Genomic DNA, 26,035 nt, shown 5'->3' on the forward strand with positions numbered 1-26,035 from the left:
GACTTACATTACTGGCAGAGTGGAGGAGAAGGAGGAAGGGAATGGCTGGTGGGCGAGGGTGTTATTTGGGGTACAGGCTAGCACTAGCCCTTCAACGTGCTATGGAGCTGGGAGAATGGTTTTTGCTCCTCATGGCTCCCCATCAAGCTGTATATGAAAAAGACTCACCTTTTCGGTGATGGCTATTTCCTTGACCACAGGCAGGAGAGGAAAACCTGAGGAACACTTGAAAATGCATCGCTAAATTAGTCACCATTTGATGACCACTTAATGTCCACAAATAAAAATCACAAAGCACAACAGTTTCTGATCAAAGGTCACATAGACCTGAAACATTAATTCAGTTTCTGTAGACACAAGGAACTGCGGGAATCTTGAGCAAAGCACAAAAACAATTGAGAGTAACTCAGCGGGTCAGGCGGCATCTGTGGAGGGATTGGACAGGCGACGTGTCGGGACATTTCTCCAGACTGCGAAACGTTTCTGGTTAGGACCCTTCTTCAGACTCTGAAGGAGGGTCCCCACCTGAAACGTCACTTATCCTTTCCCTCCACAGATGCTGCCTGGCCTTTTTGAGTTACTCTATCGCTTTGTGGTTAACTCTGTTTCTGTCTCCACAGATGCTGACTGACTTGCTGAATATTTCCAGCATTCTCTGTATTTAAAACAGTTTTGACCTCAGGTTTTCCTGTCGTGGATATGGCTTAGCGATAGAAAGAGTGAAAATGTTTTAATTCAGCTCTACAAGAGTCACGAGGAGCAGGGTTTCTCCCTAGTTACAGAGCCGAATAGCAGATACCCCATCCTCCACCATCATTGCCCCTCATTGCACTCAAATTACCATAAAGGTAAATAGTTTCAAAGTGATCTATTTGAAATGGCTTCAGTATTTCTTGAGGCACAACAAACCAGCAGCCTATTACAGTGAGGCCTAAGGCCAATATTTTGCAAGGCCTTCAAACTCTGATCTGTATGTCGGTGGTTTTACGAGAAAATAAACCATTATTACTCTGTATCCTAACATTTGGTTTAAAATCAGTTGTAATTAAGCTTATATGGCATCATTACTTTCGACATAAAAATCAGCAACTTTCACATTTATCGTAATTCTCCTAACCCTTTTCCGCTGATTGTTAGCGTTTGCATCTAGCTGATAGTGATTATTCTTTCGTGGAGAAGACAGCACAATCCCAGGTGAGAACTCCAGGTAAAGATCTCGCTCCAGTACCGAAATGCTCCAGCGGGGGCAACTTGACTTCATTTGTCCCAGTTGACCTCATGCCAATACTAAGATGGCTGAAACGTGATGATAAATGAGCATTAATACCATAGCTGGTACTGTGCCCTCCTCTCCGCTCTTTACATTGCCATTCAGTAGCACCCTCAACCTTTGACTACGCAAATAAGTTGCAGGAAGAAGCTTCTTCCTTGTCAGCAATTCACTGGACACATCAATATGCAATTGATTGCTTTAATTTTGTTTAATTTCGAGATACAGCGTGGAAACAGCCCCTTCGGCCCACCGAGTCTGTGCCGACCAGCGTTCCCTGCACACTAACACTTTCCTACGCACACACAGGGACAATTTACAATTTTACCAAGCCAAATAACCTACAAACCAGTACTTCTTTGGAGTGTGGGAGGAAACCAGAGCTCTTATTAGGCAGGAAATGGTGTTGGGTAGACGGATGGGACTGAAGGCTGATAAATCCCCAGGGCCTGATGGTCTGCATCCTAGGGTACTTAAGGAGGTGGCTCTAGAAATTGTGGACGCATTGGTGATCATTTTCCAATGTTCTATAGATTCAGGATCAGTTCCTGTGGATTGGAGGGTAGCTAATGTTATCCCACTTCTTAAGAAAGGAGGGAGAGAGAAAACGGGAAATTATAGACTAGTTAGTCTGACATCAGTGGTGGAGAAGATGCTGGAGTCAATTATAAAAGACGAAATTGCGGAGCATTTGGATAGCAGTAACAGGATCGTTCCGAGTCAGCATGGATTTACGAAGGGGAAATCATGCTTGACTAATCTTCTGGAATTTTTTGAGGATGTAACTAGGAAAAATGACAGGGGAGAGCCGGTGAATGTGGTGTACCTCGACTTTCAGAAAGCCTTCGACAAGGTCCCACATAGGAAATTAGTGGGCAAAATTAGAGCACATATTATTGGGGGTAGGGTACTGACATAGATAGAAAATTGGTTGACAGACAGAAAACAAAGAGTGGGGATAAATGGGTCCCTTTCAAAATGGCAGGCAGTAACTAGTGGGGTACCACAAGGCTCGGTGCTGGGACCACAGCTATTTACAATATACATTAATGACTTGGATAAAGGGATTAAGAGTACCATTAGCAAATTTGCAGATGATACAAAGCTGGGTGGTAGTGAGAACTGTGAGGAAGATGCTATGAGGTTGCAGGGTGACTTGGACAGGTTGTGTGAGTGGGCGGATGCATGGCAGATGCAGTTTAATGTGGATAAGTGTGAGGTTATCCACTTTGGTGGTAAGAATAGGAAGGCAAATTATTATCTGAATGGTGTCAAGTTAGGTAAAGGGGACGTACAATGAGATCTGGGTGTCCTAGTGCATCAGTCACTGAAAGGAAGCATGCAGGTACAGCAGACAGTGAAGATCTATCCTATAGTTTTTGCAGCGATCCACCTACACATCCACTCCTCCAATGCATGTCAGCTATTGGTAGATCTATAATGCAGTCCTATCAATGTAATCATTCACTTCCTATTTCTATAACATCTGTCATGCTATTTCCTGCCTCCACCTTACCTCAAAATCCTAAAGAATGACAAGAAAAGTTGCCAATAAGCTGGAAAGCTCTTCCTGGCAATCAGGTAATAATCCCCTCCCCCAACTCCACCCCAGCACCACCCCTCCCCCCTCCACCACCACCTTCCCCCTCCCCCTCCCCCTCCCCCCCCCCCACCCCCCATGCCCCCTCACCTCCTTTCCTTATCTGCAGATCCACACAACTACAAAGCTTTAGGCATCACAATAGAAACACAGCCCCTCTACATAAATAACATGATCTCCGAGGATGACTGGATTACAGAGAAGAAGAAAGAAAAGACCAAAAAGAGAGAGTTTGCACCTCACCTCCCAGCTCCTACTTTGGAGACCTTTGAACTATTTTTAATCGGACTTGATCGGACTTTATCATGCACCAGATGTCGCACCTTTTATCATTTATCTGCACACTGTGGACGACTTGATTGTAATCGTGTTTAGTCTTTTCTTCGACTGGATGGCACGCAAACTAAACCTTTTCACTGTACCTCGGTGCACATGACAATAATATGCTAAACTAAAGTCCACCGAGAACGTGCATGTACATAGAGTTCAATTCAGGTCAGAGAGTGGCATGAAGGTGGAGCGAGATGCCAAGTGACACAACAGAGGTGACTGGCGTGGATATGTTTCAGGCCATGCTAGTAGAGTAGACAAGGAGGACAGAGGCGATGGATGGACAGACAGATGGGGTGAGAGGCGATGGACAGACAGATGGGGTGTGATGAGAAAGGACAAGAGAAGCCTCGTGCAGAGCATAAACCCTGGGATAGACCGGTGGCCGAATGGTCGGTTACTGTGCTGCTTGTTCCTTGCAAGTAAAAGCAGAATTTTCTGCCTGACTGAATGATTCGTCTCCTCCTCCCAACTAAATAACAGGAGGCATGGAACAGTATCCCAGTCTGAGTTGCAACCTTCACCACAGCAGAGGAGGTGTCTAATATGGGGCAAGGACAATGGAATTATTCAAGGGAATTAATTTTATTCAAATATCATAGCATCTTATTGAAGTGTTATAACTACACCTTAATAACTGTATTGCAACCCATTTTAGATTCACGTTACAACTAGTAAATTGTAAAGCAGTTAAATACAGTGCTGATGTTTCAGGCACATTGCTGCAATGCAATGTATAGGATGGGACAGGTTTTACTTTGAGTGATAGTTTAAGCATGTGAGAGAAAATAAAGTTGGACTTGCACAAAGGCAAGGTCGAGCCCAAACAGCCTTGAAGGACACTGAACGTTCTTACTCTCTCTGAGGTACTGCAGGTGTGACAGGAGGATGTCCGCATTGTAGCTTGGGGTGAGGCGCTGAAAATCCTCCTTGGTCATTTTGCAGAGCCCCTTGCCGTCCACGTTCTGAAAGAGCGGCACATCCACATCGATCAGGCCGTACTCCTTCATTGCCCACTCCAGCCATTGCTTCACATGATCTGTGGACCACAGTGTGGGATCTACATGTGAGGGAGCAGAGCGGGTTAGGAAGGGGGGGGGGGGGGGGGGGGGGGGGAGGGGTGGATAAAAACGAAAGCACAAACATTAGCAGTGTCAAACAATGAAGGACCTTGCCTTCCACAATGTCATAAGTTCATACCGAAGATAGACACAAAAAGCTGGAGTAACTCAGCGGGGACAGGTAGCATCTCTGAAGAGAAGGAATGGATGACCCAAAACGTCACCCATTCCTTCTCTCCAGAGATGCTGCCTGTCCCGCTGAGTTACTCCAGCTTTTTATGTCTATCTTTGGTTTAAACCAGCATCTGCAGTTCCTTCCTACACATACGTCATCAGTTCATAAGTCATTGGATCAGAATCGGGCCATTTGGTTCATCAAGTCTACGCCGCCATTCAATCATGGCTGATCTATCTTTCCTCCTCAACCCCATTCTCCCTGTAACCTTTGACACTCTTACTAATCAAGAACCTGTCAATCTCCACCTTAAGATGGCTTGGGTGTCCAAGTCACCTTGGGTGTCCAAGTCACCCAATGGCTTGACCTTCACAGCTGTCTGTGGCAATGAATTCCAGAGATTCACCACCCTCTGACTAAAAAAAATCCTCCTCATCTCCTTTCTAAAAGATGGTAGGTGTTCAATTCCCATGGGTTTCTTCCAGGGTTCTTGACATCATGTTAGTCCATATACGTATCTCCTGCCACTCATTATATTGACTTGAAAACTGAACAAATTAAAGGTAAGCAACTCTACCAGTTTCCATCTGGAAGCTTTTTTTATAGCATGTAGTATGACTTCACAATTAAAGGACTTTACAACTGATGAAATTAACTTTGTTACTAATAACCCCAGCAGTAATTTTCAGCCTTGACGGAAAAAAAGACAAATCAGCAAGGTTTGTGTAGAAATGGCACTTTTTACTGCGTTAAATTGTTCCCAAAGTGCTTTACACCCAATGAACCATTGTTAAAGGACAGGCACTCCAATAAAATGAGTAGAAAATGCCACAGCTGTCTTTCTCAGAGCCAGGTTCCATAATCAACCGTGAAATAAAGATCAGATAATTTGTTTTCTTCAAATTTCTTCAAATTTGAGGGACAAATATTGTCCGGGACACCAAGGGTAATTCCCCTGGTTGTCTTTGGAGAGCTCTACGGGATTGATTGTACTCAGCTAAGCGAAAGGGTGGGGGGTTTGGTTCAACAATAATTTCAAAGGACAGTACCTCAAAAAATGTCACACACGGTGGAGTTTCAGTTTGTTCAAATATCAGAAATGGTATTAGAATCCAATTGCTTTGTTTCAGAGGCAATAACTTCATAAACTAGGCTACAGCTCCATGAGCAAGGTTAGCACATTGGCCACCCCTAATTTCTCTTGAAATGAGAGGCTTTCATAGAAACATAGAAAATAGGTGCAGGAGTAGGCCATTCGGCCCTTCGAGCCTGCACCGCCATTCAATATGATCATGGCTGATCATCCAGCTCAGTAACCTGTACCTGCCTTCTCTCCATACCCCCTGATCCCTTTAGCCACAAGGGCCACATCTAACTCCCTCTTAAATACAGCCAATGAACTGGCCTCAACTACCTTCTGTGGCAGAGAATTCCACAGACTCACCACTCTCTGTGTGAAGAAATGTTTTCTCATCTTGGTCCTAAAAGACTTCCCCCTTATCCTTAAGCTGTGACCCCTGGTTTCTAGTCCTTTTCAGAGGGTGTTTTAAGAGTCAACCACTTTGATTGATCTGATTACTTTTTTGGGACAGGCCAGGTAAGGATTTCATCTCCTCAAAAATGTTAGTGAACCAGGAAGTTTTATGCAATTATCCAATAGTTGTGTTGTCATTGAGTGCATTAGCTTAAATTCTGGATTATTGACTGAATTTAAATTCCACAACTGCCCTAGTGGGACATGAACTCAGAATGCTAGTCAAAGCCTCTAGAATATCGGCCTAGTAAAATAACCAAAGCATCATCGCCATACTGCAAAGCCGAAGAAAGTTCCAAAATGAAGCAAAGTGCTGGAGTAACTCAGCAGGTCAGGCAGCATCACCAGAGAACATGGATGGGTGGCATTTCGGGTTGGGACCCTTCTTCAGACCGAAGATGGGTCTTGAGCCGAACCATCACCTATCCATGTTCTCCAGAGATGCTGCTTGACCTGCTGAGTTACTCCAGCGCTTTGTGTCCTTCTGTATATTAACCAGCATCTGCAGTTCCATGTTTCTACTCAGAAAGTTCCATCTGTTTTGCATTCTGTTTGCAAACACCCAATTTTGTCACGCTGAGAAGGTTTTTATTTTCTGGTTTTGAAAGCCTTGACCCATGCTGGGGTGTGCGTCTATGTGTGTTTGGCCTTTTGAGGCCATCTGTTGGGCAAGTTAACAGCCACATGCTTAAAAATTATCCCTCGCGATAATTACCTGCCGGTACAATCACTCTCCGCTCATTAGTGGTCATGTTGGGAGGTGGTACGTGCTTCTCCTCCATGTAGTTGCTGTAGCTCATAGGAACACTCTCCGGGCTATTGACCATCTTGCCCGCTTTGGCTATACTGCAGTGTTCTGGTGAGTTTCTGCACAAAGAACAAAAAAGAGGTTGCGCGAAAATCAATGGTATATTTACGAGTAGAAAGCAGGTGCTCTGTGGCAGGGAGAATGAGGGAGCTTGGCGATGCGTTCGAACGCACAGCCACTCCTAAGCTCACACACACACACACACACACACACACACACACACACACCCACACACACACACACACACACACACACACCCACACACGCCCACACACGCCCACACACACACACACACACACACACGCACACACACACACACCCAAACACTCACACTTAGCATTAGAGGGTATGAATGTTTTATTATGCAGCGTGTATTTCACGTCCCCCTAAAACAACAGATGCATTACATAAAACTCTGTGTAGGGGGTTCTTTTGGCGGAACAAAATGTTAGTGATTTGGGGTCTCCGAGGAGCATTAAACCATTTAACGAGACTACTTTTAGCAAAGGGAACATGAGATGCAGAGATCAAGTTCTGGTCAGCGAAACAAGGACTCGTTGGCTGGAAGGAAATGGCTTGCTAAGCATGAATCAACTTGAAAACACATATCGACGCATGACATTTTTTAGTAACTGTGTGGGTCTTTTTATCCTTTTGAGTCAGGTCCAACTTTAACCAACACCTTCTCCTTCCACCCCACTGCCCTGCACAATGGGATGTCCAAGCTGTTAACTTATTAGCAGGGCAGCATGCCTCTATGCAGATCGAGTGCCTCATTCCATTTGAACATCTTGATCTCAATAGTAGATCTCCACTGGAGACATGACAATTTCTGGCAATGTTGTTCGGCTCCTGTAGTGATCTGTATTGATGCGGGATTTTTAATGCCATGCTGGTTTGAGAGGGACCTCATTGAAACTTACCAAATAGTGGAAGGCCTGGATAGAGTGGATGTGGAGAGGATGTTTCCACTATTGGGAGAGTCAAAGACCAGAGGCTAGAGCCTCAGAATAAAAGGACACACCTTTAGCAAGGAGATGAGGAGGAATCTCTTTAATTAGAGGGTGGTGAATTTGTGGAATTCTTTGTCACAGAAGGCTGTGGAGGCCAAGTGAATGGATATTTTAAAGGTGGAGATTGACAGATTGTTGATTAGTATGGGTGCCAGGGGTTATGGGGAGAAGGCAGGAGAATGGAGTTGAGAGGGAGAGATAGATCAGCCATGATTGAATGGCGGAGTAGACTTGATGGGCCGAAAGACCTGATTCTGCTCCAGTAATTTATGAATTTATGAAATTTTCCAGAAAAGCTAGGTAGAAATAAGCATAACGATTCAGAACAGGGCAAGGAGGTTAATAAATGTCCTGTTTGACTTCTTTCTGGAACTCGGAATAAGACTGACAGGGGTTATATCCAAGAGTGGCCTCTTGTCATTCTGTCCCTGTCCCCGTAAATCAGTTCACATCATTCCTGCCTGTTTCAGCCAGGGATTGACTCTGCAAAATTACGTCGGGGCGCAGGAATGAAAGTGGCCCAAGTGTGGACCAACACTTGCCCTGACAAGGGCCCCAAAGCTGAGGTCAGAGCTCAGGTCTTGGGGGCTTAACATCCTCCAACAGTAAGGTGAGAGGTGGAAAGTTTAATGGAGATGTACAGGGCAATTGATTTTACACGGAGAGTGGTGGGTGGTAAAATACGCCCAACCTTACTGGGGTAACTGCTCATTCTTCCACACTCTCCTCCTCGCACCAAAGGGCCCTTTATGCACATGCGACACATTGGGTAAGAACCATCATTAAACCAGTTACAAGGTGCACTTGAACTCAATCCCATTCTTGCTCAGTGTCCATACAATTGTCGCTTCCTACAGAGGTCAAGACAGAAGCCTTGGGCCACTTTCACCTTCATTCATTGAAAGGTTGTTTTATTTTACTTTTTTTAGTTCTCGGGATAGAGCGCGAAAAGAGGCCCTTTGGCCCACCGAGTCTGCGCCGACCAATGATCCCCACACATTAACACTATCCTACACACACTAGGGACAACCTGTACATCTTTGGAGCGTGGGAGGAAACCGAAGATCTCTGAGAAAACACATACAGGTCACGGGGAGAACCTACAAACTCCGTGAAGACAGCACCCATGGTCAGGATCAAACCCGGGTGAATGGCGCTGTAAGGCAGCAACTCTACCGCTGTGCCACCGTGACGCCCCAGTTCTGATACTAATCATTCACATTTGAAGACTTTGTAATCTTACCTCTCAGCAGAAAACAGTGGTGCTTTTCAGTACATTGAAAAAGAACAGCGGACCACTCAGGAATACGTTTTATTTCTGTCATCTTTTAGACATTCTTTAAATACCATCTGCCACAAATTCCCCAGCAATTTACACGGATGGAGCTTTTTAAAAAATATACATTTTCAGAATCCCTGGGTCAAAATCTTGGCAAACCCTTATTCATCACGGAAGCACAATAACTTATGGCTGATTTATTTACTCGGATAGGGAAATTATTGTGGCCTTGCCAGAAACAAATTTTTGGACGGATTGAAGGGTACAATACAGAAGACTGGCCCACCGAGTCCATTCCGACCATTGATTGTTGTATGTTTATTCCGCTGACTGGTTAACACGCAACAAAAACCTCAGTACACGTGACAATCAATTAAACTCAAACTCATTTATTTGTCGTGTTATTGCATTAATGTGGCCTAAATGCTGCAGTAAGTAAAAAATGTAATTGTTCCATATAACATTTTAAAACTTTTTACTCATGATTCTTGACTCTTAACTCTTGACTCTTCATATGGGTGGAGCTTGAAGACAGCAGTTCATAAGTTCATAAGTGATAGGAACAGAATTAGGATATTCGGCCCATCAAGTCTACTCCCCCATTCAATCATGGCTGGTCTATCTCTCCCTCCTAACCCCCTTCTCCTGCCTTCTCCCCATAACCCCTGACACCCATACTAATCAAGAATCTAACTATCTCCGCCTTAAAAATATCCATTGGCTTGGCCTCCACAGTCTTCTGTTGGTGGGTGTTCGGCAGAGATAGATAACGAGAGATAGAAAGAGCTGATGGAGAGAGAGTGAAGTGGAGAGAGGGAAGGGTGGATGTAGATTTAAAGGATGGAAGGTGACAAGTGGAGACACAAAGAGGCTGCAGATGTTGGAATCTGATAAGTTAAGATGGTGATAAACAGAACCAGATAAGGAAAGAGCGATGGGCAGGTAGAATCAGATGGGAGATGGAATAGGAGACCCAGTAAATGAAATGTGTGAGTGATAAACAGATGGAACCAAACGAGGAAGATGAACAAAACTGGGCGAAGGGGTGTGGGGGGGCTTATGGTGGGATTGGTGGGAAAAGGGGATAGGAGAACCTGGGTCGATTGGAATGAGAAAGAAGCATGTGTGCAGTAGGTTACCTGAAATTGGGATTTTTGTTGCTCATACCATTGGGTTGCAAAATGCGCAGGCAGAATGTGAAGTGTTGTACTTCTCGTTTGTGTTTTGCCTCACCCTGGCAGTGGCCAAGGCCAGATAGATCAGAGTGGGAATGGGATGTGAGATTTCTAAAAATAATCGCTTTGGTTCACGTTCACAAGTTGTAGGAGTAGAATTAGGTCATTCGGCCCATCGAGCCGACTCTGCCATTTAATCATGGCTGATGTCTGCCTCCTAATCCCATTTTCCTGACTTCTCCCCATAACCCTTGACACCTGTTCTAATCGAGAATTTGTCTATCTTTGCCTTAAACATATCCACTGACTAGGCCTCCACAGCCCTCTGTGGCAATGAGTTCCACAGATTAACAAGGGGCCACAGTTTAAGAATAAGGGGTGGGCCATTTAGAACTGAGATGAGGAAAAACTTTTTCAGTCAGAGAGTTGTGAACCTGTGGAATTCTCTGCCTCAGAAGGCAGTGGAGGCCAATTCTCTGAATGCATTCAAGAGAGAGCTGGATAGAGCTCTTAAGGATAGCGGAGTCAGGGGGTATGGGGTGAAGGCAGGAACGGGGTACTGATTGAGAATGATCAGCCATGATCACATTGAATGGCGGTGCTGGCTCGAAGGGCCGAATGGCCTCCTCCTGCACCTATTGTCTATTGTCTATTGTCTATTGTCTACTACCCTATGACTAAAGAAGTTTCTCCTCACCTCAGTTCTGAGGCTATGACCTCTGGTCCCAGACTCTCTCATCAGTGGAAACATCCTTTCCACATCCACTGTATCTATAGCTTTCATTATTCTGTACGTTTCAATGAGGTCCCTCTCAACCTTCTAAACTCCAGCCAGTCGAGGCCTAGTGCTGTCAAATGCTCATCTCTTTGGTCTTTGCCTGAAATGGAGAACTGCCTTGCTGAACATGTTACCTCTCCCCAGCAGTTTTGAATGTACTAAATATAAAATAAATGATCTTTAGAAATTGATGTAAACTATGGTATATAGCAACAGCTGCTAAAATGAAACAATGACTGCTGAAGGTGACTCAAAAGTCTAAGATTGTCCTGGAGTTTCTTTGAATTCAAGATTAATCCCCAGGGATTTTGTTGCAGGTAATGCTGGAAAAATAACTTCGGGTGTTAACAAAAATGTTTTAAATTAATTTCCTTTTAAAAAAAAAGTTTATTAATTAGCTGTAAAAATATTGAACATGACTGGAAAGCCGGTTCTGACTGGGTGGTGGTTTGGATGTGAGACGTCTCACAATAGACAATAAACAATAGACAATAGGTGCAGGAGGAGGCCATTCGGCCCTTCGAGCCAGCACCGCCATTCAATGTGATCATGGCTGATCATTCTCAATCAGTACCCCGTTCCTGCCTTCTCCCCATACCCCCTGACTCCGCTACCCTTAAGAGCTCTATCCAGCTCTCTCTTGAATGCACTCAGAGAATTGGCCTCCACTGCCTTCTGAGGCAGAGAATTCCACAGATTCACAACTTTCTGACTGAAAACGTTTTCCCTCATCTCAGTTCTAAATGGCCTACCCCTTATTCTTAAACTGTGGCCCCTTGTTCTGGACTCCCCCAACATTGGGAACATGTTTCCTGCCTCTAACGTGTCCAACCCCTTAATATCAAGACTACATCCAACCTGACGAGGTTAGCTATCCAGCATTTACACATGGAGCAGACATCAGCAAACACATCACAGGACAGAATGTAGCAAAATCAATAACGTTTTTTATTTTATAAAACATAGAACACGGAACAGCACAGCAAAGGAACTTGCCTTTCGGCCCACAATGGTTGTGAACACCTTGCTAAATTAAACTGATATCTGCCTGTACATGATACCCTTCTATTCCTTGCACTTCTATTTGCCTATCTAAGAGCATCGTAAACGTTACTATCATATCTACCTCCACCACCACCCCTGGCAATGGGTTGCCGGCACCCACCACGCTCTGTGTTAAAAAAAACTTGCTTTGTGCATTTCCATTAATCTTTCCCCCTCTCACCTTATAGCCACGCCCTCTAGTGTTGGACATTTACACCTTCGGAAAAAGGTTCTAACTGTCTACCTTAACTGTCTGCCTCTCATCATTTTAAAGAGGATTTATATATATTTATCTGATAGGAATTTAGATAAACAAAGCAAACTCAAGTTGAAAAGTGGCACCAGCTATTACATGTTCATAAGTTCGAGGAGCAGAATTAGGCCACTCGGCCCATCAAGTCTACTCCGCCATTCAGTCATAGCTGGTCCATCTTTCCCTCTAAACCCCATTCTCTTGCCTTCTCCCCGTAACCCTGGACACCCATATCAATCGAGAACCTGTCAACCTCGGCCTCAAAAAATACCCAATGACTTGGCCTCCACAGTGGTCTGTGGCAATGAATTCCACAGATTCACCACCCTCTGGCTAAAGAAATTCCTCCTCATCTCCATTCCGAGGGTACGGCCTTTTATTCTGAGGCTTTACCTAGACTCTCCCACCACTGTAAACATCCTCCCGCATCCTACTCGATCCAGGCCTTTCGCTATTTGGTAAGCCTCAATGAGGTCCCTCCTTATTCTTCTAAACTCCTGTGAGTACAGGCCCAGAGCATATATCTCTTCAAATGATAGACTGATCCTACAGCAAATAAGGATATGTAGATCCGACAACACATGTATCATGCAGCCAGATATCAAATCGAAAACTCCTTCTACAATAGATGAAATGGGTGCCACTTATCAATGGCTCAAAACGCATTTTTTTACTTCTCCCAGCCATGGCTGTAATGTAAGGTTGTAAATTCTTAAGATTCGGTCTAATTAGTGATTCATAGTTCAATGGCCCTGTATTTCTCTTAAAAAAGAGTCACACTGCTTAAGTCACGGGCACACTGGCTTAAGATGGCTAAACATAACTTCAATCAAGATCACACACATGCCTCGAACATCAGGATGTTACAACGTTTTCGTTCATTTTAGAACGCGCAGCAGTCGTGTGGAGCTGGCACATGTAAATGAAAGGGAGGAGAATAGGAAGGTGGAAAGACCTTCCCTTCTGACGTTTGCCTTCACTACCAGTGCAATGAAACAAAAACTGTCGTCTTTAAAAAAAAAAAAACTACAGTTGTTTGGTCCTTTGGTGTGTACTTTGGACATTTCCTAACAGCCGACTTATAAACACGACTGCCTGGTTGAAACTTTGGACCGCTGCAGGGCCACAGCTGAATGGTGCCGCAGAATGCCCAGAGGAAGAGGATAGTTAAAATATGCTCGCTTGTCATCGTGTGCCAAGGGAGAGCTGGAAAGTCAGAGAGCAGAATAACAACTCACCAAAAAGAATTTGATTTGTTTTCGTACGAATGAAGCTTGATCGCAGGGCAGAATATGGCCTGGCTCACAGTGTGCCTGCTATTGTCAACAGTGGCGCAGCAGTAGAGTTGCAGCCTTACAGCGCCAAAGACCCCGGTTCGATCCTGACCACGGGTGACAATAGACAATAGACAATAGGTGCAGGAGGAGGCCATTCGGCCCTTTGAGCCAGTACCGCCATTCAATGTGATCATTCTCAATAATACCCCGTTCCTGCCTTCTCCCCATACCCCCTGACTCCGCTATCCTTAAGAGCTCTATCTAGCTCTCTCTTGAATGCATTCAGAGAATTGGCCTCCACTGCCTTCTGAGGCAGAGAATTCCACAGATTCACAACTCTGACTGAAAAAGTTTCTCCTCATCTCAGTTCTAAATGGCCTACCCCTTATTCTTAAAGTGTGGCCCCTTGTTCTGGATTCCCCCAACATTGGGAACATGTTTCCTGCCTCTAACGTGACCAACCTCTTAATAATCTTATACGTTTCGATAAGATCTCCTCTCATCCTTCTAAATTCCAGTGTATACAAGCCTAGTCGCTCCAGTCTTTCAACATATGACAGTCCCGCCATTCCGGGAATTAACCTAGTAAACCTACGCTCTCAATAGCTAGAATATCTTTCCTCAAATTTGGAGACCAAAACTGCACACAGTACTCCAGGTGCGGTCTCACTAGGACCCTGTACAACTACGGGTGCTGTCCGTATAGGGTTTTGTACGTTCTCCCCGTGACCACGTGGTTTCCTCCGGGTGCTCCGGTTCCCTCCCACACTCCAAATTTGTGCTGGTTTGCAAGTTCATTGGCTTGGGTAAAATTGTAAATTGTCCCTAGTGCGTAGGACAGTGTTAAAGTAAGGGTGATCGCTGGTTAGTGCAGATTCAGTGGTCCGAAGGGCCTGTTTCTGTGCTGTCATTCTAAGGTCCAAAGATATGAAATGTCTCCTGGTTGATATGGAGAGAAAGGGTATGGATTGTTGATGTAACGTACAGAATAATCCAAAGAGAAACGTGGTACAATCCTATATATTTGCTACTCCAGTTTGATATTTAAGAATTTAAAACATAAAACTCCTTTACTGTTTTCATAAAAATTGCCTCCAAAGTTTACTGAGTCTATAGTGGGATAGATAGACTAGGCTTAGAATTTGTGGTCAGATCATAAATCACAGCAAATTACTGCACTGACGATAATTATTTGATTTCAGCTGGCTCTATTGCTGCTTTCTCTCTCTCTCTCTTTCCCTTTTTTCTCTCCCTCTCTCCCTCTCGCCCTCTCCCCTTCTCTCCATCCTTCTCTCCCTCTTTCTCTCCCTCCCCCTCCCTCCCTCCCTCCCTTCCTCCCTCCCTCCTTCCCTCCCTCCCTCTCCCCTCTCCCTCTCCATCTCGCTCCTTCTCCCTTTCCATATTGCTCTCCTTCTATCTCTCTCTCTCTCTCTCTCTCTCTCTCTCTCTCTCTCTCTCTCTCTCTCTCTCTCTCTCTCTCTCTCTCTCTCTCTCTCTCTCTCTCTCTCTCTCTCTCTCTCTCTCTCTCTCTCTCTCTCTCTCTCTCTCTCTCTCTCTCTCTCTCTCTCTCTCTCTCTCTCTCTCTCTCTCTCTCTCTCTCTATCTCTCTCTCTCTCTCTCTCTCTCTCGCTCTATCTCTCTGTATCTCTATCTCTATCTCTCTCTGTATCTCTATCTCTGTATCTCTCTCTATCTCTATCTCTATCTCTCTCTCCTTATCTCTCTCTCCTTATCTCTCTCTCTCTCTCTCTCTCTCTCTCTCTCTCTCTTCTCTCTCTCTCTCTCTCTCTCTCTCTCTCTCTCTCTCTCTCTCTCTCTCTATCTCTCTCTCTTTCTCTCTCTCTATCTCTATACATCTCTCTATCTCTATCTCTATCTCTACTCTATATCTCTCTCTCTCTCTCTCTCTCTCTCTCCCTCTCAATTGCAGGATATTTTGACATCTGTATAGTTCCTCGCTCCTGACCTGTGTGTCGCTGCACATCCACACAACTTGGAGAAGCCACTGCCCCTTTCCTTCCCAGAGATGCCAAAATTTAATCTTGAGGCCTGTTGGGTTCATGGCCACAGGAATGTTTTGGGTTGGTCCTGATTTGAAATGTTGCCACAAGGCTTCCAACAACAGTTGGAAACAGCTGCTAAGACCAATCACGAATTCACAAAAAAATCTCTGGTTCCAATTTGCCTCGGGTTTTGCAGAAAGCAAAAGAAAAGAGACCAGAAGCCGGAGATTCTGACGCGAGGTCATGAACTTGAAATGATAACCCCGTTTCTCTCTCGGCAGCTGCTGCCTGACCCACTGAGCAATCTGTCATTTTCTGTTTTAGTTTGGAGTTTAGAGATACAGCATGGAAACAGGCCCTTTGGCCCATCGAGCCCAAGCTAACCATCGACCACTGGGAGTATCTTCAGCAGAAGAGCTGTAATAGTTCAAGAGGTACTCATGATTGTTTAGTTTAGTTTAGTTTAGTTTAGTTTAGTTTAGTTTAGTTTAGTTTAGTGAAAAAACATTTGTTTGCCTGCTATCCATTACAAGATTATACATGAATACAAAACGAGCCATCCGCAGTTCACAGATAAAGAATAAAGGGTACAAAGTTTACATATACAAGATATAACTTTGAAGTCCGGTAAAGTCCTATTAAAGATAGTTCAATGGTCTCCAATGAATAGGGAAGAGCATTCCAGATTTCAAATCGCCATAGTATGGAAATGAGGCATTCTGATTTAATGGTGAAATAATCTGCTATTTATTTAAACTTTTTAGTACTGTGATGAAGAAACATTTCTTTAATCTCTTTACTTGCTTGTGCATTCTCCTTGTGACCTCGTGGGTTTTCTCCAGGTGCTCCGGGTTTCTCTCACATTCCAGTGACAGACAGGTTTGTAGGTTTGTAGGTTAGTTAGTAGGTTACAGTAAGTCGTAACATTTTCCTGGTGTGTGTAGGTTAGCGTATGGGGTGATCACTGGTCAGCACGGATTTGGTGGGCCGATGGGCCTGTTTCTGCACTGTATCTCTAAAGTCTAAATGGAATCGAAAAGGTATTGGAACTGGGTGAAAAGTGAATGAGGTTCTGGATCTTATCGAATGGTGGGACAATCCTGCGGGTTTATTATGGTTATCTCTACTTTTTCTTGTGATCTCATAAGCTCACTCTCACTGTGAAAAAATAGATTCCCTGCACCCACTCTATCAAATCCATTTTATTTGGATCACCCCTTCAATCTTACACACTCTGACGAATATAATAGACAATAGACAATAGATGCAGGAGGAGGGCATTCGGCCCTTCGAGCCAGCACCGCCATTCAATGTGATCATGGATGATCATTCTCAATCAGTACACTGTTCCTGCCTTCTCCCCATACCCCCTGACTCCGCAATCCTTAAGAGCTCTATCCAGCTCTCTCTTGAATGCATTCAGAGAATTGGCCTCCACTGCCTTCTGAGGCAGAGAATTCCACAGATTCACAACTCTCTGACTGAAAAAGTTTTTCCTCATCTCAGTTCTAAATGGCCTACCCCTTATTCTTAAACTGTGGCCCCTTGTTCTGGACTCCCCCAACATTGGGGACATGTTTCCTGCCTCTAACTTGTACATAACTTGTATTTATGAAATATCTTCTCACAATTTCAATTTCTTTCTGGTGCGTTGGCATTGCACCCTGTCCAAAGACCAAACTCCTGAGGTTCAGCAATTTCCAGACATGGCCAAAACTGAACCCAATACTCCAGATGTGGTTTAAACAAGGCCACATAAAGTTTTGAAGCATCACTTCCTCATTTGAATCCCAACGCTCTCGAGATAATGAAGCGCATTTCAACAATCTTCGTGCTTTTGTAGAAATTCTGAAGTGGTTTGTGTAAATCATCATCCAAGACTCTTTGCTCCTCCAATTTCTTGGGGTCATCTCACTTGCAGAATATTCCAATCAGTGTCTTTAGGAACCAAAATGGATGTGCATGCACTCTTTCTGACCTTGAACTCACTGTCAGTTAGGATCATCTGTCTGATAGGTAGTATAATCTAGAAGGCACAAGGAATCAGAGGCCAAGTCAACGGATATTTTTAAGGCAGAGATAGATAGATTCTTGATTAATATGGGTGTCAGGGGTTATGGGGGGAAGGCAGGAGAATGGGTTTAGGAGGAGAGATAGATCAACCGTGATTGAATGGTGGAGTAGACTTGATGGGCCAAATGGCCTAATTCGATTCCCGTCACGTCAGAACTTATGAATCCATGCTATTTTGGTGAACCAGATGAAGAATTGGCTGGGTGATAGGATGGTGTGAGCTTTGGTGTTTTTCTGACTGGAATCTGTAACCAATGTTGTAGTGCTGAGACTGAAATAGGAATCATTGTTGCTTGTAATATATATGTGAATTACTTTTATCAGCATGTAAGGGGTATGATTGGTGTGTTTGCACATGACGCAAAAATTGGTGACGTCATGGATAAGGAAGAAGGTTGTTAAAAGATGTAGCTATACATTAAACAGCTGGAAGGTTGGGTAAAGTGCTGCCGCATAAGGGTGGCAGAGTGGTGGAGCAGTAGAAGTAGTAGTGGCAGTAGCAGTGCAGTACCTCAGGGTGGCGCACTGTTAGAGTTACTGCCTTGCAGCACCAGAGACCTGGGTTTGATCCTGACTACGGGTGCTGTCTTTGTACAGTTTGTATGTTCTCCCCGTGACCGCGTGGGTTTTCTCCGGGTGCTCCGGCTCCCTCCCACGTTCCAAGGACGTGCAGGTTTGTAGGTTAATTGGCTTCTGTAAATCGTCCCTTGGGTGCAGGATAGAAGTAGCGTATGGATGATCATGGTTGACGTGGACTCGGTGGACCAAAGGACCTGTTTCCACGTTGTATCTCTAAAACTAAAACTAAAATGTGGAATTTAATCCAGACATTTGCAGAGTAATGCGATTGAGAGGTCAAGTTCTTGTAGAACCTATATAATATATGGCAGGTTGGGGTACATATCATCATATCATATCATATATATACAGCCGGAAACAGGCCTTTTCGGCCCTCCAAGTCCGTGCCGCCCAGCGATCCCCGTACATTAACACTATCCTACACCCACTAGGGACAATTTTTACATTTACCCAGCCAATTAACCTACATACCTGTACGTCTTTGGAGTGTGGGAGGAAACCGAAGATCTCGGAGAAAACCCACGCAGGTCACGGGGAGAACGTACAAACTCCTTACAGTGCAGCACCCGTAGTCAGGATCGAACCTGAGTCTCCGGCGCTGCATTCGCTGTAAAGCAGCAACTCTACCGCTGCGCTACCGTGCCGCCCATACAGAGAGACATTATAATGCAAGTCCATAACCCCATGAAAGTGGCAACATATGTGGACAAGATAGTGAAGAAGCCATTTAGTAAGCTTGCCCAAGGCATTGAGGTTTAGAGTTGGGATGTCATGCTGCATTGGTTAGACTGCGCCCATGATGGGTATAAAAAGGATAGACAGTCAGAACCTGTTTTCCAGGGCAGGGGGGGGGGGGGGGGGGAGGGGGTCTAGGACTAAAGGGAACAGTTTTAATGTGAGGGTGAGGAATTTAAAGGAGATCAGAAGGGTACATTTTTCACATAAAGGGCAGTGAATATTTGAAATAAGTTGCCAGAAAATGTAGTGGTGGCGGATACGATTGCAATGTTGAAATTGCATTTGGACAGATACTTGGGTAGGAGAGGAGTGGAGATACATGGGCCTCATGAGGGCAAATGGGATTAGTGTAGATAGGCATCAAGTTGGAGATAGATGAATTGGGCTGTAAGGCCCCATTACTCTGCTGTTAGAGTCATAGAGACATTGAGTGAAACAGTGTGGAAACAGGCCCTTCAGCCCAACTTGCCCACACCGGCCAACATGTTCCAGCTACACTAGTCCCACCTGCCTGCACTTGGTCTATATCCCTCCAAACCTGTCCTATCCATGTACTGTTTCTTAAATGTTGGGATAGTTGCAGCCTCAACTACCTCCTCTGGCAGCTTGTTCCATACACCCACCACCCTTTGTGTGAAAAAGTTATCCCTCAGGTTCCTATTAAATCTTTTCCCCTTCACCTTGAACCTCTGTCCTCTGGTCCTCGATTCCCCTACTCTGAGCAAGAGACTTTTACTATGAATACTTCACTCTTAGATCTCCAATTTTTGTTTTAATGCTAACATTATTCCTTAGGTGCCATCCCAGATGGATACAAAAGAACCCGTGAACTTACCTCAAAGGACAGGAGGAGAATTCCCCCATATAACTTGGCCAATATTTATCCCTCAAACAATTTCTCTAACGCAGTTTATTTCATTGCCACTTGTGGAGTTTTGCCATGACAAATGAGAATACACTTTTAGGGTCTGGATAAGAGCTATAAAGCTTCCGCTACTCAAACCCCATGAAAAGCACTATGTAAATAATGTGCAAAACAGTTACTCCACCATATCCAGTACAACAACAGCCTGGGATTTATATATGTGGCAGCTCCAAGATAGTTCATTTATCACACCTTTGTAAAGGGCATTGCTTTTTTAAAAAAAGGCTATTCTTAATGAGAGTTGCCATATTAGTAATGTGTTGTTAACCAGACTAGGGGGCTGCTTCTTTAGATAAAGCTCAGTGTCATGCACTTTATAGAAATGAGTCGGGGTGAGTTTGTATGAATCTGCCGGAACTCTGCCTAATAACACGATGCCTTTAGGATCTTGCTCTACTTCCCAGCAAAAATATATTCTTATTTCTCGTTTATATTAAAACAATTATATTAAAACTCCATTCACAGTCTAATGTGAAAAGCCCTCTGAAGGTCTACATGGAATATTCTACTGCATCTGTAACTCAAAACTAGGAAACTGTGAGCATTTGTTAACTAATTTTAAAAATCACACTCAATGTTTTAAGAATTCATTAATGATCACACTATTTTAGTTTTGGTATCATAGTATTAAGTATTCATGAAGGTTCAACGAAAAAAAATCTTCAAATAAAAAATTTACAATGCCATCGATCTTCTGTGATTGATTCTTGGCCTAGAAAGATTATGAGGGTACTGAAATTGGCTCAGAAAATGGGACCCAGCGTGCTGGAGTAACTCAGTGGGTCAGGCAGCGTCACTGTAGAACATGGATAAGTGATGTTTCAGGTCAGGATCCCTCTTCAGACTCACCTATCCATATTCTCCACAGATGTCGCCTAACTCACTGAGTTACTCCAGCATTTTATGTCTTTTTTTGTTTTGTTAACTGGCATCTGCGGTTCCTTGTGTCTCACAAAATGGGGTTGTGTTTTAATTTAGTTTGCCTTTTAAAGTCACAGTTCAGGTGTGATCTTTGGAAATGTGGATTTCATAGGCACCAGTTATTGAGCTCCAGTTGTATATAAAAAAATAACTGCTTCTCTAACCCTGGCCCCTGCTCTTGGGTAGAGGCCAGGCTATCTTGGTCCAAAGAAACAACAGGAAATGACTGGCTTTCATTGTCATTTTTGCAGCCCTCTGGCAATTTGAAACTGAGTGTCCGAGGTGAACAGAACACACTCGAGATACAAGACTTGAACGTAGAATGAGTTAATCCCAGAATTGGCTTCAAGCCACAGGATAACCTTTGTCCCTGCTTTCTTATTCCCGGTGGAATCCTGCATCCTTTCAGTGACTTGTTCGTATCATAACGAAACCTTGCGACATTCACTTCCTCTGTACGTTTGGTATGCTCCTGTTGACTAATTCATGGTGATAGTCAAGGAATTATTTGCCACAGGAGGCTGGTGGAGGCTATGTCAGTGGATATTATTAAGGCAGAGATAGATAGATTCTTGATCAGTACAGGTGTCAGAATTTAAGGGGAGAAGGCAGCAGAGTGGGGTTAGGAGGGAGAGATAGATACACCTATGATTGAATGGTGAAGGGGACTTCATGGGCCGAATGGCCGAATTCTACTCCTAGCCCTTATAACCTCAAGGGTTTCTCTGCCTCTTTGTATTTGAGAAATATGGCATTAACTTTGAATCCTGGAATGAACCTTGAGTTACATATTCCCCTTTCCTCTCCCAGGAATTCTTCCTGACTTTCTCACCATGAGTCTGAAGAAGGATCCTAATCCAAAACGTCACCTATCCACATTTTCCAGAGATGCTGCCTGACCCACTGATTTGCTCCAGCACGTTGTGTCTTTTATTCCATGAGCAGCCTAATGTTAAATGTTAAATGAATGTTAAATGAACAAAATCTATGAAAGGCATCCTTGCCCCAGCTAAAAATCACACATTACGTTAGACCTTAGAGTTTAGAGTACAGCATGGAAACAGGCCCTTTGGCCCACCTAGTCCATGCAGGCCAGCGATCACCCCGTACACTAACACTATCCTGCACACTGGGGGCAATTTACAATGTACACTAGCCAATTAACCAACAACCCCACACATCTTTGGGAAGTGGAAGGAAACTGGTGCAGTCATAGAAAACCCACGCAGTTAGTTACAAGACGGAAGACAGTGGTTCCAAGGACCTGCTGCCTTTCACTTGTACCTAGTTTGGCTACTCCGCAAAAAGACCAAGAAGTATAAGGTGAGTGTGAGTAATTTGATTTGTTGCTGAGTACATAAAAGAATGACAGGATCGGACTTCTACGTTGAAAATCATACATAAACCATAAAAATTATGTTTGAGAGCAAAGAAAAATGCATGCTAAAGTAAAACAGAACCAAAAATCTACATTGAAATACAATGAGAACAGACTGCATGGAGAAAGGGAAATAACATTCAAAGGTTCAACGGGTCAATGGTACGATGGTTCTTTATTGTCATGTACACACAGCACAGTGAAATTCCTCAGACTGAATCAGGCAGCATCTGAAGAAGGGTCTCGACCCGAAACGTCACCCATTCCTTCTCTCCAGAGATGCTGCCTGTCCCGCTGAGTTACTCCAGCATTTTGTGTCTATCTTCGGTTTAAACCAGCATCTGCAGTTCCTTCCGAAGCAGTGAAATTCTTTGGCACTACCCACAAATGCACGGTCGTCATGTTTTGCTGCCATTTACAACGAAAAAGAAAAAACCAAAGAGAAAGTGTCCAAAGTCCGGTCCACATGTTGCAAGTACTGGAAGTACTGAAGTACAAAAAGCCAAAGAATCAGATAACAGGAGAAAGGAGCTCTTCGATAGAAGCTAGGCACAAAAAGCTGGAGTAACTCAGCGGATGGGACAGGCAGCATCTCTGGAGAGAAGGAATGGGTGACATTTTGGGTCGAGTCCCTTGGAAGCATCAGGGTCAGTAAAAGAAAGATCAAGAAACCAAACATTATTGTATCCATGGAGAGAGATTTGAAGTTTCTGGTCAATTAACTTTATTTCGAGTTTGAGAAAGAGAAGAGTCAGATGATTTTACGTGATCTCTGGCAAGGAAATCATAAAATGGGCTGAATGCTTATTTGTTGGATTTTTCGAACGTTGTATCCACAAAGAAATACCCCCATTAAACCTTTCGTTAAAAGCGGAAGCTTTCGTTTGTTAATTGTGCACGGTGAACTCATGCTACCATTTACCACCAACACATTCATGGATTTTAAAGACCCCAAGAGCAAAAACACTGCTGGAAATCTGAAATAAAAACAGAAAGATTTGGAAGTAACAATCCACTTCAAGTAGCAGCAGGAGAGAGAGAAACAGAGCTAGTGTTTCATGTTGCAAATTGCTTCGCGAGACTTTCCTTTGTGCAAATTAGTTGGCATATTGCTCTACAACAATAAGTGCAATTCCAAAGATCTTAAAGGAACATAAATTACTTTGGATGACTTTCAAATTAGGAATGACAATACAGAAACTTATCTCCTTCAACTTTTTTATTATAACGACGGTTTTACTGTCAAGATGAAGATGTATATATCACTATGCCCAGCGAGAGTCATCTTTCTTTCCAATGGTTCAATTCAATAGACAATAGACAATAGACAATAGACAATAGGTGCAGGAGGAGGCCATTCGGCCCTTCGAGCCAGCACCGCCATTCAATGTGATCATGGCTGATCATTCTCAATCAGTACCCCGTTCCTGCCTTCTCCCCATACCCCCTGACTCGCTATCCTTAAGAGCTCTATCTAGCTCTCTCTTGAATGCATTCAGAGAATTGACCTCCACTGCCTTCTGAGGCAGAGAATTCCACAGATTCACAACTCTCTGACTGAAAAAGTTTTTCCTCATCTCAGTTCTAAATGGCCTACCCCTTATTCTTAAACTGTGGCCCCTTGTTCTGGTCTCCCCCAACATTGGGAACATGTTTCCTGCCTCTAATGTGTCCAACCCCTTAATAATCTTATACGGTTCGATAAGATCTCATCTCATCCTTCTAAATTCCAGTGTATACAAGCCTAGTCGCTCCAGTCTTTCAACATATGACAGTCCCGCCATTCCGGGAATTAACCTAGTAAACCTACGCTGCACGCCCTCAATAGCAAGAATATCCTTCCTCAAATTTTGAGACCAAAACTGCACACAGTACTCCAGGTGCGATCTCACTAACGCCCTGTACAACTGCAGAAGGACCTCTTTGCTCCTATACTCAACTCCTCTTGTTATGAAGGCCAACATTCCATTGGCTTTCTTCACTTCCTGCTGTACCTGCATGCTTCCTTTCAGTGACTGATGCACTAGGACACCCAGATCTCGTTGTACGTCCCCTTTTCCTAACCAAATTCAATGATCAATGGTACATTATTGTCTCGTGTGTCTTTGTACAGTGAAACGCTTTGTTTTGCATACAACCCGGTAAAATCAGACAGCAGTACTCAAGAGTCGTCGAACAGACATATCTTCTGCTCTCAGCGGCACCCCCTTCAATCTCGCCACCCCACTGCCGAGTCCCCCCCCCCTTTGTTCTCAGTGGGTCCCCCCATCATTCTTGATGGCCCTCCGCCCTGACCCCGTTCAATCTTGGCGGCCCCTCGCCAGGTCCCCCCTTCGTTCTTGACGGCCCTCCTCACTTGCATTTTCATGCACCTGAAATTCCTTCCGCAAAGGGAGGCACCACAGAGCCCCCTCCATGCTGCAAGACTCGAGTCAAAGGCTCGGTGGAAAACTGCTTTCCTGAAAGAGTGAAGCTCCAGTGGCACTAGAAATGCTGGAATCCGTCCAAGATATAACTCCCTGTGTTCAACCCCAACCAAAGTTATTCGAGGAATTTAAAAACATTGTGATCGCTTGGAAGCCAGTCTTTTAATTGTCTTGGTGGAATTCAGTATCTCTGGAGAGAATGGGCAGCCAACGCTAAGGGTTGGGAGCCTTTTCTAGACTGTCCCAAAACTTTAGCCTGTCTACTACCTTCACAGATGAGGCCTGACTCACTGAATTCCTCCCGCGCTGTGTTTTGCTCACGATTCTAGCATCTGCAGTTTGTATCTCTAACCAACTTCATTGTTTGACAACGGATACAGGGAACCCTCTCTGGATAATAAAGCAAAATAGTAAATAATAAAGAACCTTGATTGTGAGGTTTTGCTCCAACAATGCAACAAGGCGGCACAGTGGCGCAGCGGTAGAGTTGCTGCCTTACAGCGAATGCAGCGCCGGAGACTCAGGTTCGATTCTGACTACGGGCACCGTCTGTACGGAGTTTGTACGTTCTCCCCGTGACCTGCGTGGGTTTTCTCCGAGATCTTCGGTTTCCTCCCACACTCCAAAGACATACAGGTATGTAGGTTAATTGACTGGGTAAATGTAAAAATTGTCCCCGGTGTGTGTAGGATAGTGTTAATGTGCGGGGATCGCTGGGCGGCACAGACTCGGTGGGCCGAAGGGCCTGTTTCCGCGCTGTCCGCTTTTCTCTAAATCTAAATCTAAAAATTTAGAGTCACTGCCTTACCGTGCCAGAGACCCGGGTTCGATCCTGACCATGGGTGCAGTCTGTATGGTGATTGTACGTTCTCCCCGTGACTGCGTGGGTTTTCTCCGGGTGCTCCGGTTTCCTCCCACACTCCAAAGACGTACAGGTTTGTCGGTTAATTGGCTTGGGTAAAATTGTAAATTGCCCCTGGTGTGCGTGGGATAGAGTTAATGTACGGGGGCCGCTGGTCGGCGCAGACTTCAGTGGGCTGAAGGACCTACTTCCGCGCCGTATCCCTAAACTAAACTAAACTAAACTAACAGCACTGACTTGGGAATTAAAAAGGCAAGTAAACAATTACCGGAGGAATGCTTGTGTGAATGCAGCGAGAACGAAGGAAATGGCATCAAATGACAAAGGAAACCAAGAGGTGATGCAACACAAGGTGGTGATGCAACAACGGTAACAGAGAGAGAGGAAGGTATCAGATAGTGGAAATCTAAACCTTCATTCCCTTCACTATCCACACACATGTGCATTACACAACACCCAGTCAGTTTAGTTTATTGTCACGTGTACCGAGGTAATTGAAAAGTTTTTGCTGTGTGCTACCCAGTCAGCAGGAA

General features: G+C 44.3%; 1 protein-coding gene across 7 annotated transcripts in view; it reads right to left on the reverse strand.

Moving 5' to 3' along the window:
- The window catches only part of erg (ETS transcription factor ERG), a 123,540-nt gene that overhangs the window by 22,565 nt on the left and 74,940 nt on the right, over positions 1-26,035 (reverse strand). For 6 of the 7 annotated variants that reach the window (XM_078409665.1, XM_078409663.1, XM_078409664.1 and 3 more), the window contains exons 3-4: positions 6,686-6,837; positions 4,057-4,260 (exon numbers count right to left, since the gene is read on the reverse strand). In XM_078409665.1, the coding sequence (XP_078265791.1) occupies positions 4,057-4,260; positions 6,686-6,837 (356 nt within the window). Of the gene's footprint in view, positions 1-168; positions 226-4,056; positions 4,261-6,685; positions 6,838-26,035 lie in introns of all 7 variants that reach the window. The other variant, XM_078409669.1, reaches the window with a different exon arrangement.

Source organism: Rhinoraja longicauda, chromosome 12 (genome assembly GCF_053455715.1).
Source record: "Rhinoraja longicauda isolate Sanriku21f chromosome 12, sRhiLon1.1, whole genome shotgun sequence".
Classification (NCBI taxonomy): Eukaryota; Metazoa; Chordata; class Chondrichthyes; order Rajiformes; family Arhynchobatidae; genus Rhinoraja; species Rhinoraja longicauda.